Genomic DNA, 12938 nt, shown 5'->3' on the forward strand with positions numbered 1-12938 from the left:
ATTAACATAATATCCCAATCCATTTAAATGGCTTCTGGAGGTAATATCAAATAAATGGCAATAAAAAAGGCACTGTGATGGCCAAATTGCCCATCTCATTGGTCACTGGTAGAAATAGTGGAAAAGACTGGATAGGTGGCCCCAAGAAAACACATTAAGATACCCCTTCATTTCCTCTAAGGAGGACACAGCACCTCAAGTAAATCACATGCCTAATATTAAATTTACTGGGTTAGGAGTTTAAAAAAATAGAGGTCTACTGATCTTTGGTGGGTAGTTCATGTTTTGTTTCGGTTGGTTTGGTTTTGGGGGTGGGGTTGCTCTTCCTCTCCATTATCTGATCAAGAACAGATACTACTCTAAATTCACCATTGTCTCTCTTGTCCTAATCTGATCCCTCTTTTCTCTGCCTGGAGTGCCTTTTTACATAAATCTTTTTTTTTGGCGGGGGGGGGGCAGAGGGAAAGGGACAGAGAGAATCTTAAGCAGGCTCCATGCCCACCGTGGAGCCTGACACGGGGCTCAATTCCACAACCCTGAGATCACAACCTGAGCCAAAATCAAGAGTCGGATACCCAACCAACTGAGCCACCCAGGCACCCCTCCATTTTTTTTTTTTAAACTAAGCTCTGTAGCCACTTCCTCCAGGAACTCTTCCCTGATGCTGCCCTCCTTTATAATTTTCTTTATTTTTTTTTTTGCATTTCTTTAATTATACAACATCCTTAATAGTTTATAAATTTCAGGAGGACAGAATACTTCACACCATCAAATATATGTCTCCATTGGTTTTTAAATGATGCACTATCATTTTATATAGCACTAGGAAAGAAAAAAACATTACCAATTATAACTGTGGGACACCAAAAATTTAAGATGATCCAATTTCAGGTAATTTCAAATGTGGGGGAAAATATGCATCTCAGAATCAATGAAATTCTGCATGTCTTAATTGACTCTGTAGCTCCAATATTAACAAAATTCTGGGCATACAGAAAATTCACATTAAATGTTTGCAAAATGATTGAATGAATGAATGAATTCAACCTGGATTGGTGCTTTTCATCAATACATATTTTTTGACTCATTCAAAAACCAAAAGAATCTAAAAAATAAAAATTTTTAATTTTCAAAACTAAGACTTTTGGGTATAATTTACAAATATACTGGTTCTGATTTTCATTGCATAACAAAGCACCAGAAAAGAAAAGAAAATTGTTTTCTAAATATAACTATTATGGCTTCACATTAAAATAAAACCCACAAGGGGCGCCTGGGTGGCTCAGTCGTTAAGCATCCGCCTTCAGCTCAGGTCATGATCCCAGGGTCCTGGGATCGAGCCCCGCATCGGGCTCCCTGCTCAGCGCGAGGCCTGCTTCTCCCTCTCCCGCTCCCCCTGCTTGTGTTCCTTCTCTTGCTGTCTCTCTGTCAAATAAATAAATAAAATCTTTAAAATTAATTAATTAATTAATTAAAATAAAACCCACAATGTCAATTGCCTGGGTGAACAAACATTATTATATTATGGTAGATAAAAAAAGAAACATGTTGCTTTGTGATATCTGTCCTTCATCGTCTGCACTAATAATATGGAAATGGATCCTAAATAATCCAAAGTAAAGGATAATTTAAAACTCATTTATATTTATTTTTGAAGTATATTCATATATTCATATTGTGGAAAGATAAACACAAACATAGACTGTCTGGCCCCAGGGGTAGATATTAATAAATTACCAGCACTTGTTTAATTTCAGAACACAAACTGTTCCTTAATCTTGGATTAAATTTATAAGGGGAAGATGTCCTGAATCAAAAGCTGAAAACTTTCAAAAGATAAAAATATGTTTAAGTTTAACACAAATGAGATATTTATAAGTTGCTTTGTCATTTCTTGAGATAATAATAAAGTCTAGAACTGCTGAGAGGCATAAGTGCTGTAAATGAGTAAAAAAACTAAAATCCTACAAGAGTAAATTTAGAAATCTAGCTTCCTTTACATTTTCCATGTCCTCTACAAAGAACATTATAAAAATAGTTCCCCCTTACTGAACTAGATGCTTTCTATACATTATTTCTAATTTTCAATAACTTACGGAGTAGACATTAATGCCATCATTTTATATCTAAGTATACGGAGGCTATAAAAGATTAAATAACTTGTCCAAAGTCAAAAAGCTAGCAGTCGTAAAGTCACCTCTAAAGTTTCAACCTATGTTATAAGTAGATTTCTGATCCAAACAAGAAAACTCAGAAACAACTGGGAAATCTTTTCTGTGACCAGAAACAAAAGAACCAGTAAAATGAAGACAGCATTATCTCATTTTATACACAGTAGCAAGAGAGTTGTTTTGAGAAAAGATATTCAGAATTCTGGGGACTGATAAATTCAGGAATTCCATTTTGTTATGTCTAGAAGCAGTCAATAACTTTTAGACTGAATACATACAATAATTAAAGACTATAAAATAAATAAAGACCTTTACTACAAATATAATACATATGTACCTCATAGGTCTATTACTAGGGAAGCCTGATTAAAACCTCTGTATGACTCTACAATTTCAAATTATTTCTTTCCACCTTTATCACTAAGGAAGGTAGTTATTGCATAGGAGTTAAGGGCACAGGTCATGGAAAATGACAAGACTAGATAAAATCCTAATTTCGTAGCAATATAACTTGAGCAAGTTACTTAGCCTCTCTAAATCTCGCTTTCTTTATTCATAAGAATAAGGTTATTAATATCTGACAGTGTTATTGTAATGAGTAAATGAGATAATGTGTATAAAGCATTCTACACAGTATCCAGTATACAGTAAGTGCCCAATAAATCTTTTATGGTAATCTATTTTGGAGAATTATCTGTTTTATTGATATATCATTTTTATCATTTTATTATATTATATTTTTTATATATTAAACAAAAACTAAACTTTTCTTATCGGCTGTGGGGTTATAACACGAAGTGCAAGGAAAAGAAAGGTCCATTAATATTCTATTCAGAGAACAGGCCTTTTCAATGTCAGAGCAATTTACCAACAGACTCAAAGCCCAGATTTTAGTCCTTTGAAATTGTAATGGGGAAGCCCATTACACTTTTAAAATGTAGGGCAGAATATAACATTGTAACATGTTACTGCTACAGGAAAAGAACTGTTTCTTCAGACAAGAGTCAATTTCATCATTTACCACTGAGGGGAGCTGTAACCTAGGAAAAGGTTTATACAGAATCCCAAGGTTATTTTTAAACTTTCTCACACCTCACAGTATTCATTTAATAGATTCTGTTTATGCCTGCTATAAAAAGAGGCTTATATGCACCTTTCAGTGGGCTAGTTTATAATACCATTCTTCAGAAACTTGAAACTGGTATGTCTCTATCTTCATTGTGGAATAAGAACAACTTTCTAAAAAATATATAGTTTTTACCATCAACTACAACCCAAATTCAACTGGCTAACTCTTTAACACATCAGTTAACAAAGAGAATTCAGATGTATCATTGCGTCATGAGTATTAAAAACTGAAAGACCATCCACTGGGGAGAAGCTCTTACATGAGAATGAAAGCTAGCTTTTTAAGCTATAATCAGTTTTAAGAAGTCTAAGTCTGTTCATTTTTAAAACTTCAATGACTACTCCAAGCATAATGTTCAAGTCTATCTTAAGAAAGTCCAGAATTGTTAACATGTGTGAACATTTAATAGTTACACTGGTTTGCTATCCAGCCATCAGAACACCCCCTACCCTGTTTGGACCTGGTCTTCCCAAGCTTCACAGCTCCCGCGGGCTAAAAATGGCCCAGCTACTGCTAGAAAAAGTGTAGTATTCCTTCCATCACTGAGATATACAACAAAGTCACTGAGATATACAACAAAGTCAAGTGATACACTGACTCTGGAAGGAAGAATATGCTACAAGCAAAGCACGTTACAAATCTGTTATAAATATATTTTAGAACTTTAATGGTGATCATGATGATGACAATGGTAAAAGCTAATATTCACTGAACCTATTTAATCCACAAAACAACCCTATAAATTTGTGGCTAAGAAGTCAAGAAACTTACCATAATCACACAGTTTATAAGAGCAGAGCTAGGGCTTGAAATCAGGTCCGACTCTAGAACCCATATTCTTAATTCACTATATATTCATTGCCTATCTTCCCTAACCCCCATTTGAAAATATCTACTGAACACCTATTATATGCCTGTTAATCATTTGGGATTACACAATATTTAAATTATTTGAAGCTGATTATTTAAGCTATTATTTATTTGAGATAGAGCAAGAAAGAGCAAGCGCAAGCTGGGGAAGGAGTGGGGGGCGGGGGGGGGGGAGAAGCAAGCTCCAGGCTGAGCAGAGAGCCTGATGCAGGACTCGATCCCAGCACCCTGGGATCATGACCTGAGCTGAAGGCAGACGCTTAACCATCTAAACCAACTAGGTGACCAAACTGAAGATGATTATTAAAGCGCCAGTCTAGAATCCCTCAACCCAAAGAGTTAAAGCATGTACTTTATTTTTAAAGATGTCAAAGGTCACCATGCTAGATGCTAAACAGATAAGACATAGTCTTTCCCTCCAGCCCTAAACCGAATACAAAGTATACACATAGTTTAGAAGTATTTTTATTTATATAGTTGTAACAAAAGTACTTCTTAAAAATAATTCTGCTATTGGCTATCATTTCATTTAAAAAATTCTAAAAGCTACAAATCACTATTTAACTTTCATAAGGTAACATTTCTCCTACCACCAAAATGCTAGTGTGCTTTAAGAATGTATATAGCCAACAATGTGAAAGAAAGGTGATGAAATTTGCCATTAGCTTACATTTTCTATGACAAATGTCCACTCTTTATCTTCAAATTCCTCTGCATGAGGATCCTGTAAAAAAAAAAAAAAAAGGCAAAATATAAAGCTGAAATACATTTCTTTAAACCAGTTAATCCAATCAAGAACATATAAACAGCCTTGCTTTTAGCTTTTACCAACTTTTTAAGGGAGAAGCACAAGAGCCTACTCTTATGAAACTTCCACAATTTCCCTACATCTAAATCCTTATTTTATATTGAAGAAATTCTCTATTTTACTTATGTTGATGCATGTAATTATCTTCCATCATTGCATCAATGACAAGACAAAAAGAAACCTGATCAGAGAGACGGATAATTTAGTGTTAACTTAAGAAGCACTTTATTAAGATATAAAATGCTCATATAAAGCCCTCATGTTTTATACTTTTAAACTAGCAGTACCACTTGAGAAAATGTTTTCTTCTGCAGAGGTTATATAAACATCTGGAATTTCAAAGCACTGCAAGGGACTCCATAGTCTACACAAAATGGCAAACTGGCATGGCTGTTTCATCCCCCCTCCCCTCCCATTAACCCTGAAGATGCCTCAGAAACCTGAGATAAGGTAATGGATCCTTCAACCAAATGCAAATTAAAAAAACAGCACACTTTTGCAAGTATTTATTTTACAAATACGTATTTGGTACCTATTATATAAGAAACTGGAGATGTGCTATGTGGACTCAAACATAGTTGTCCTTACCTTTGAAGACAAACAACTAATCTAAATAAATATGATGAAAGAAATACATGGTTTCACCACAGATTAGAAAACAACACATCACTTACAGGAATGAACAGAAAAGCTTTATGAGAAAGAAAGCATCTGGGCTAGATGGAATTATATAGGATTTCCACAGATATTTGAATAAGTAAAGGCAAAAGGCAACAGAGTATAAGACATAAAAAGAAAAGTCACATCACATGTGCATTTACTTGTTCAAATTCAACTCCACGTAGTAGAGAAGGCAGAGGGATGTAGGTAGTAAAAAATAAGAGAATATTTAAATAAAGCAGGCTTTAGGGGCGCCTGGGTGGCTCAGTCGTTAAGCGTCTGCCTTCAGCTCAGATCATGATCTCAGGGTCCTGGGATCAAGCCCCACATCGGGCTCCCTGCTCCGCAGGAGGCCTGCTTCTCCCTCTCCCATTCCCCCTGCTTGTGTTCCCTCTCTCATTGTGTCTCTCTCTGTCAAATAAATAAATAAAACCTTTAAAAAATAAAAAAATAAAGCAAGCTTTAGGCTCAGCATTCTACTCTAGAATGGGCAAGTGCACATAGATGGAAAATGGGCTCTGCTATTCCTCTAGTGGGACTCCGGTCCCACATGCTTCTCATAGGGAAGCATCTTATTCATGATTGATTCTACTTTAGTATATTAATAATCTTTTGCTTCCACTGCCACAGCTGAGTTTTGGTCCTTATCATTCTGTGCCTAAGCTATTTCAAGATAAAAGTGACTATAACATTCTCTCAGTCTCTCTACCCTCCAATCTTATACTATTCTCCCAAACCACAATTCTGACCATGTTAGTACCAACTCAGATTTCTTTACTCTTACAAGAATAATCTGAGTGGGACCAAGGACACACCTGATAGGGCAAAGTCGGTCAAAAGATGTAAAAGAGCAATAGTAATAGTTTCAGGCCATTTTTAAATGGCAGAGCTACACAATTAACTATTTATATTATTAGCCAGACAAAAACATTTGTAATGAAAATTGCTTCTAGCTTGAATCAATTAAGTCTTCTCTGTATCCTACTTTCTACCCTGTAGAGTCTCCTTTCTCACCGCTGCAGTAAAGAGAAAAATTGAAAATGGCTTAAAGAACCATTTTTCTTTTCAAAACCCTAACAGGCTTTTTTTTTTTTTTTTTAACTAGAAATAGCTATTTTCAATCTAATTCAAATTTCAAAAACAAGCATGCAGGCTAGAAAAATCAATTTCTGGCTAAGTCATAGGAAAATGAAACATACTAACTAACTTTCCATAAAAGCATTTTGTCTTTGAGCACACCTCTGTGAATACTACACTTAGGACAAAAGGGCTTAGAGCAATCCTTTCTACTTGCAAATTTCAAGATTAAATGAATTGTAAAGACTTTAATATAAGTAAAAGAAAAAGGAAAACATGAAAAGGTTTTCCACTTGAATATTTTAAGTGCTATCAAAAACAAGATCCAAAAATTACACCGTAAGAATGAAAAGTTGTTTTACCTTTCTGCCTTTCTATTAGAATTCTGGGGAGTGGGTGAGTTGGGAAGATAAAAGCGGCCACTGAAAATATTTTTTTAAATATTTAAAATGATCACAAGTTTGCCTCAATAGCACAACTGAACAGAAATGTTTACTACAACAAACTGAGGGAAAAGGGGTATTTGGGTTTTTTTCCTACAGACTAATACCCGAAGTCATAAAAGTTCCATGATAAGGATATGCTCAACATTCCCATCAGTACTTGAAAACACTTATCTCTTAATCCTCCAAGTACTACATTTCAACAGCTACTTTCAACTAAGAATCACTCAGTGCATATCCTTTTCCCAAACACATGCCTGTCAACTATTTATCAGCTCTATCTAGCCCCTTACTCTCTTGTCATCATTTTTTTAATTTGTAAAACTATGTCCATTCATTTCATCTTTCCCAATGTAAACAGTAAACCAAATCAAAATACTCAAAGACTACTTAAAAGTCTTCCTCAACCATATCAGAGATCCTGCTGTTGTAATCTATATTTATAGTTTTTATTACATAATAGGTTGTACAATGTAGAAGAAAGAAGAGGGCTAAATCACTGTGACTTAGCAAGAGACCTTCTTCCTTAGTCTCAGTTTCCTTATGGGTTGCTGTGAGAATTAAAGGTCTTGCTGTTCTCTACCACGCTTACTGTATCATTCCAGTAAGAGATATATGGATAAGGGGGGTTTAACTAACAGGCTTTTAGGATAGCTGACTGAAGGACTACAGGATGGCCCTGAACCTTCTGGAAAAAAAAAAGGAAGAGCAGCTACTGTCTCATCCCTTCTGTCCTGCAAAAGTAACTTCAGTACAACTGGAACACTTCAAGGAAGTGTTAAGCAAGGAAGAAATAAGCATTTGTTTTCTAATTTCACCACTTTCCAAAAGGCTAAAAATGAGACTTTTCCCCACCATTCTTTTGGACTAGGTAGGGGGTTAGTTAGGAAAGTAAAGATTCTAGTCACAGCTATGTTTTTGGATCTGCCCTTTGAATTTACAACCAGAATTTTGCTTTTAAGCCACAGTATTTGTAAGATATTAATATCAATTAAGATACTTATCAAATATCAATTTAGAACTTCTTACATTAACATCAATTAAATACTCAAATTCTAATCTTAAAGATTTATTTATTTATTTGAGAGAGAGTGGGGGGAGGGGCAAAGAGAGAGGGAGAGAATCGCAAGTAGACTCCCTGCTGAGCACAGAGCCTGATGCAGGACTTGATCCCACAACCATGAGATCATGACCTGAGCCAAAATCAAGAGCCGGCCATTTAACCAACTGAGCTACTCAGGCGCCCCTCAAATACTAATTTTAAAACATATATTGTAATTAGTCAAACAGGGCTAACAAAATGAGGCTCAGGACTAAGAACTCCACAAACCTCAGCTTTCCACAAAGAAGCACTTTAAAATTTCCTGGGGGTAGAATGTAGGAAGTAATGAAAGAAGTATTCTAACTGATCTCAATTGTAACAAGTTCAAAAGGGCTCCCAAATTATTCTGACTTCATAGACCATGAAATACCCTGATGCCCTTGCATTGTTATAAACTGTTATATCCATAAAATAAAATAATGCATATCAAGGAACCAGGCTGGACTCAAATATATAGAACAATGAATACTGAAATATTCTGTCATTAGAAGCATGACTATATAATAATAAGTTCTATGGACTTATAAAAATGGAGCTTACCTTAAAAAGTGTCACAGTGATTTCAATGTTTTCAGGAACAGGCCACACTACAACACCACGGTATGGATTTTTTATTCCAGGTTGCCAGCTATGAGCCTACCAGAATAGAAATAATGGCTTCAATATGAAGTCCAGGAAATGCAAAGTTAATAATTTACAAAAATTTATCGACCCTATTAAACTATCCATCAGATCTATAGTCTCCTTGAAACAAAAATGATTAGTCAAATAAGTCTTTTCAAGCATTAAACTTGGGCCGTGACAATTCTATCACATGACAGCTATAGATTACTATCTGTAACCAAAACTTTACCCTCTCCCTCCCCACCACCACATAAAAGAGTATGCAAAGATGAGGGGTCTCATATTTTTAAAAGCCACTATTTGTGATTGGATAAAAATTTTATTAGAAGAAATATTTTTAAAAATTATTTTGTGATCTAGGAACTTAAAGGCAAATTCATTCTTTAAAAGGAAAATCAAAGTGTATACTTTGCATTTAAGTTCATTTTCTATTAATCTGTCATGTTTATCTGGGGCAAGTAAAGAAGAAGGCAGCTTTGTTTTGTTTTGTTAAAGATTTTATTTATTTATCCATAAGAGGCAGAGGGAGAAGCAGGCTCCCCGCTGAGCAGGGAGCCCAATGCAGGACTCGATCCCAGGACTCTGGGATCATGACCTGAGCCGAAGGCAGACGCTTAACGACTGAGCCACCCAGGCGCCTGAAGGCAGTTTTTACAGAGTTAATATTTCTAGCACTTGTAATTTTCAAGATTCTTTTTTCTTGTAAATCTTGTTTATCGTGGTTCCCTATGGACCCCCCAAAGTTGTGGGTCACCACTATAGTTCTTTCTTTGTGGTGGCATTTCTAGCCAAAGCTTGATAAGAAAGTTAATTGAAGAAATAAAAAAAAATCAAAACTAAAAGAGAATAGATGCTTATTACATATTCAGGTGTAGGTGCTCAAATAGGCAGTTGGATGTATGTGCCTAGAGTAATAAATCTGGGAATCATTAGCACACAGGTAATACTTAAAGCTTAAGAATGGATGTGATCCCAAGGGAAGGAGTACAGCTAGAGAATATAAATGTTCAAGAAATGAACCTTGGGGCACAACATTAACAGGTCTAAGAAATGAGGAGGACTGAGCAAAAGGTTGGTACAGAAGGAAAACCAAAGGCATGTGGTATCCTGCAAATCTAGTGAAGAAAATGTTTCAAGGAGAAGGGAACAATCACCTGTGCCAAATCTTGATGGCAGGTTAGATAGGACAAATGACCATTGGATTTAACAAAGCAGAAGCCATTACTGACTTCACAAAAGCTGTTTCAGTGGAATAATAGGAGCAAATACCTGGATTGGAATGGGTTCAAGAAAGAATAGGAAAAAAGAAATTAAAGATATTGTACACTCAATTCCTCTGAGGTGTTTTGCTGAAAGAGAAAGAGAAAAATAGTCTGGCGCTAGTGGTAAAATAGTGGCAGAGATAATTTTTTAATAAGAGAAAAATATTTTAATGCTGATGGGAAATATCCAGTTAAGGGGGAGAATTTAATGATGCAAAAGAGAAAGAATTACTAGAGTGATGTCCTTAATGATAGAAAAGGAGACAGACTGGCCTTTGCCAGAACCACAGACAATTCTTCCACGATAACAGGAAAGAAGTTATACGAGTGCAGATGTGCGCCAGGGAACAAATTTAACATGAGAAAACTAAGGCACAGACTGGCCCAAGATCTCACAGCAAGCAAGTCGCAGAAGCTGGATTTGAACCCATGAAATGGAACTGAGAAAGGATCAAGATCATGGAAATTTATGTCCATTCAAATCATATCATATCTTGTTACTTAAAATACCAGCATAAGATATAGGTTTAGCAGCATTCCTGCTACTCCAACCCATAAATTGTCAATAATTCTCCCTCTATTCTCTCTCTATTGCCCTCCAATCACAAAACTCAGGTAAGGAAAGGGCAATAGAGATTCACCACAACAGACTTAGCACACCATACCCAAAGGTAAAGAGCTGAGTGCTGTTGATTAAAAAATATCTCCAGAGATTCCTCTGTTCCTCTGCCTATTTATGGAAATATGCCTACTGACAATCCTAGAACAAAAACTCCACAAAGTAAACAATCTCCATTTTGAAAAGTAAATTTCTGCTTACTTTAGATAATCCTTAATCAAAACCCCTCTCTACATATTCTACATACTTAATATTGAAGATTTATGACAATTCTGTGTCATCTCATGTACTGTTATGGTAGATCAGGCTATTCCTCTGGTCTCTTCAAACTCACCATCATTATATTTTCATAGCCTCCCCATAGAATAAAAACATAAGAAGAGTATAATAACTGAACTTTCCCTATCAGCCACAGCAGAAAAGATAAAGTATTTGTAAAATTCTTTTTTTAAAAAAAGATTTATTTGGGGCGCCTGGGTGGCTCAGTCAGTTAGCGTCTGCCTTCAGCTCGGGTCATGATCCTAGGGTCCTGGGATCGAGCCCCGCATCCGGCTCCCTGCTCGGCAGGGAGCCTGCTTCTCCCTCTCCCTCTGCCTGCCTCTCTGCCTATTTGTGCTCTCTATCTCTCTGTCAAATAAATGAATGAAATCTTAAAAAAAAAAAAAAACCCTCATCTTTATAAAAATAAAATAAAAATTAAAAAATATTTATTTACTTGAGAAAGAAAGAGCATGAGCAAGTGGGGGAAGCGGCAGAGGGAGAGAATCTTCAAACTCCCCACTGAGCTCAGAACCCATCTTGGGGCTCGATCTCATGACCCATGAGATCATGACCTGAGCCAACCAACTCAGCCACCCAGGCACCCCCTTTTTGTAAAATTCTTAATGAAAAAATGACTATCAAAGAACTTTAGACTTCAAGATATCCTCAGAAGATCTAATCCAGATAAGGAAACTAAAGCAAAGAGTAAACCGCTTTCCTGAACCCATACTAGTAATCAGTAATAGAACCACCTCCATGATTTCCAAGTTCAGATTTCTTTACCTAACCAACATCATACGCAGCTCTATTCTCTGATTCACACAGTAGTCAAGAATATAGTTTTCTATCCCTAAGGTCTTGACATTTATTGGATGATACAGAGATGAAAAGCAGGGAATGCACAGACTACCTAACAATTGGGCAGAGTTAGTAGATGGTAATATCAGATCATTTCCTCAGGTACCCTAATGCTGGTCTTCTAAATGACCTCTTTCAGTCCTTAGTCACGGATCTCAGAAATTAGATTGTTCAACAAACAAAAATACAATCTGCGTAACAAACTAAAATCTTTTTTTTTTTAATTAAAAAAAGATGTAAGGGTGCGAGTTCCCAAGCTGCTAGCATGCTGTCATTTTCTTACCATTCTACCCAGCACCTCTCTCCCCAGCAAAAAACGTCCAACCAAGTTAGAGCTCTGGCTTTCTGTTACTCCTTTTAGAGACTGTACAACCTGGCTAAGTTAGGACACTGTAACAAAATCAATTAGTCCAGCTGAGTAGCTGGCACTACCAGTTGTATAATGTTAGCTAATTATTATATAGTAGGCAGAAAAAAGGACCAAGGGGCACCTGGGTGGCTCAGTCATTAAGCGTCTGCCTTCGGCTCAGGTCATGATCCCAGGGTCCTGGGATTGAGCCCTACATCGGGCTCCCTGCTCAGTGGGAAGCCTGCTTCTCCCTCTCCAACTCCCCCTGCTTGTGTTCCCTCTTTTGCTGTGTCTCTCTCTGTCAAATAAATAAATAAAATCTTAAAAAAAAAAAAAAAAAAAGGACCAAGTAAATTCTACTGGAGAGGAAACCAGGAACGTACACAGTAGCAAACATGAAAAAAAAAGTATTCCTATTTTCAAAAAGCTTACTACAACTTTCACCTCAAACAGAATTCAAGAATCTGAAGCTAGAAAAAGAATGAAAGGCCCAATGGGTATTGGCCTTTCATTGTGTTCACTATGTGAACACAAATTGGGTAAAAATACCCAATATGGGTAATAAACATCTAATTGTACAAATCCATGGGGACATTAATTTAGGTTCTTAAGAACTTGATTAGAAAAAGCACATCATATTGGCAAACATTAGCACTACAAGAACCATGATCAGTTTTCACTGAGAGTAACAGAAAGGATTCTTCA

The 12938-nt window shown here is 36.2% G+C and overlaps 1 protein-coding gene across 1 annotated transcript in view; it reads right to left on the bottom strand.

Annotated features, from left to right (window-relative positions):
* Positions 1 to 12938, bottom strand: part of EHBP1 (EH domain binding protein 1) — a 412321-nt gene that overhangs the window by 266834 nt on the left and 132549 nt on the right. Inside the window, exons 4-5 of the mRNA XM_044918742.1 lie at positions 8801 to 8896; positions 4841 to 4894 (exon numbers count right to left, since the gene is read on the bottom strand). Of these exons, the coding sequence (XP_044774677.1) occupies positions 4841 to 4894; positions 8801 to 8896 (150 nt within the window). The remainder of the gene's footprint in view (positions 1 to 4840; positions 4895 to 8800; positions 8897 to 12938) is intronic.

Source organism: Neomonachus schauinslandi, chromosome 10 (genome assembly GCF_002201575.2).
Source record: "Neomonachus schauinslandi chromosome 10, ASM220157v2, whole genome shotgun sequence".
NCBI lineage: Eukaryota > Metazoa > Chordata > Mammalia > Carnivora > Phocidae > Neomonachus > Neomonachus schauinslandi.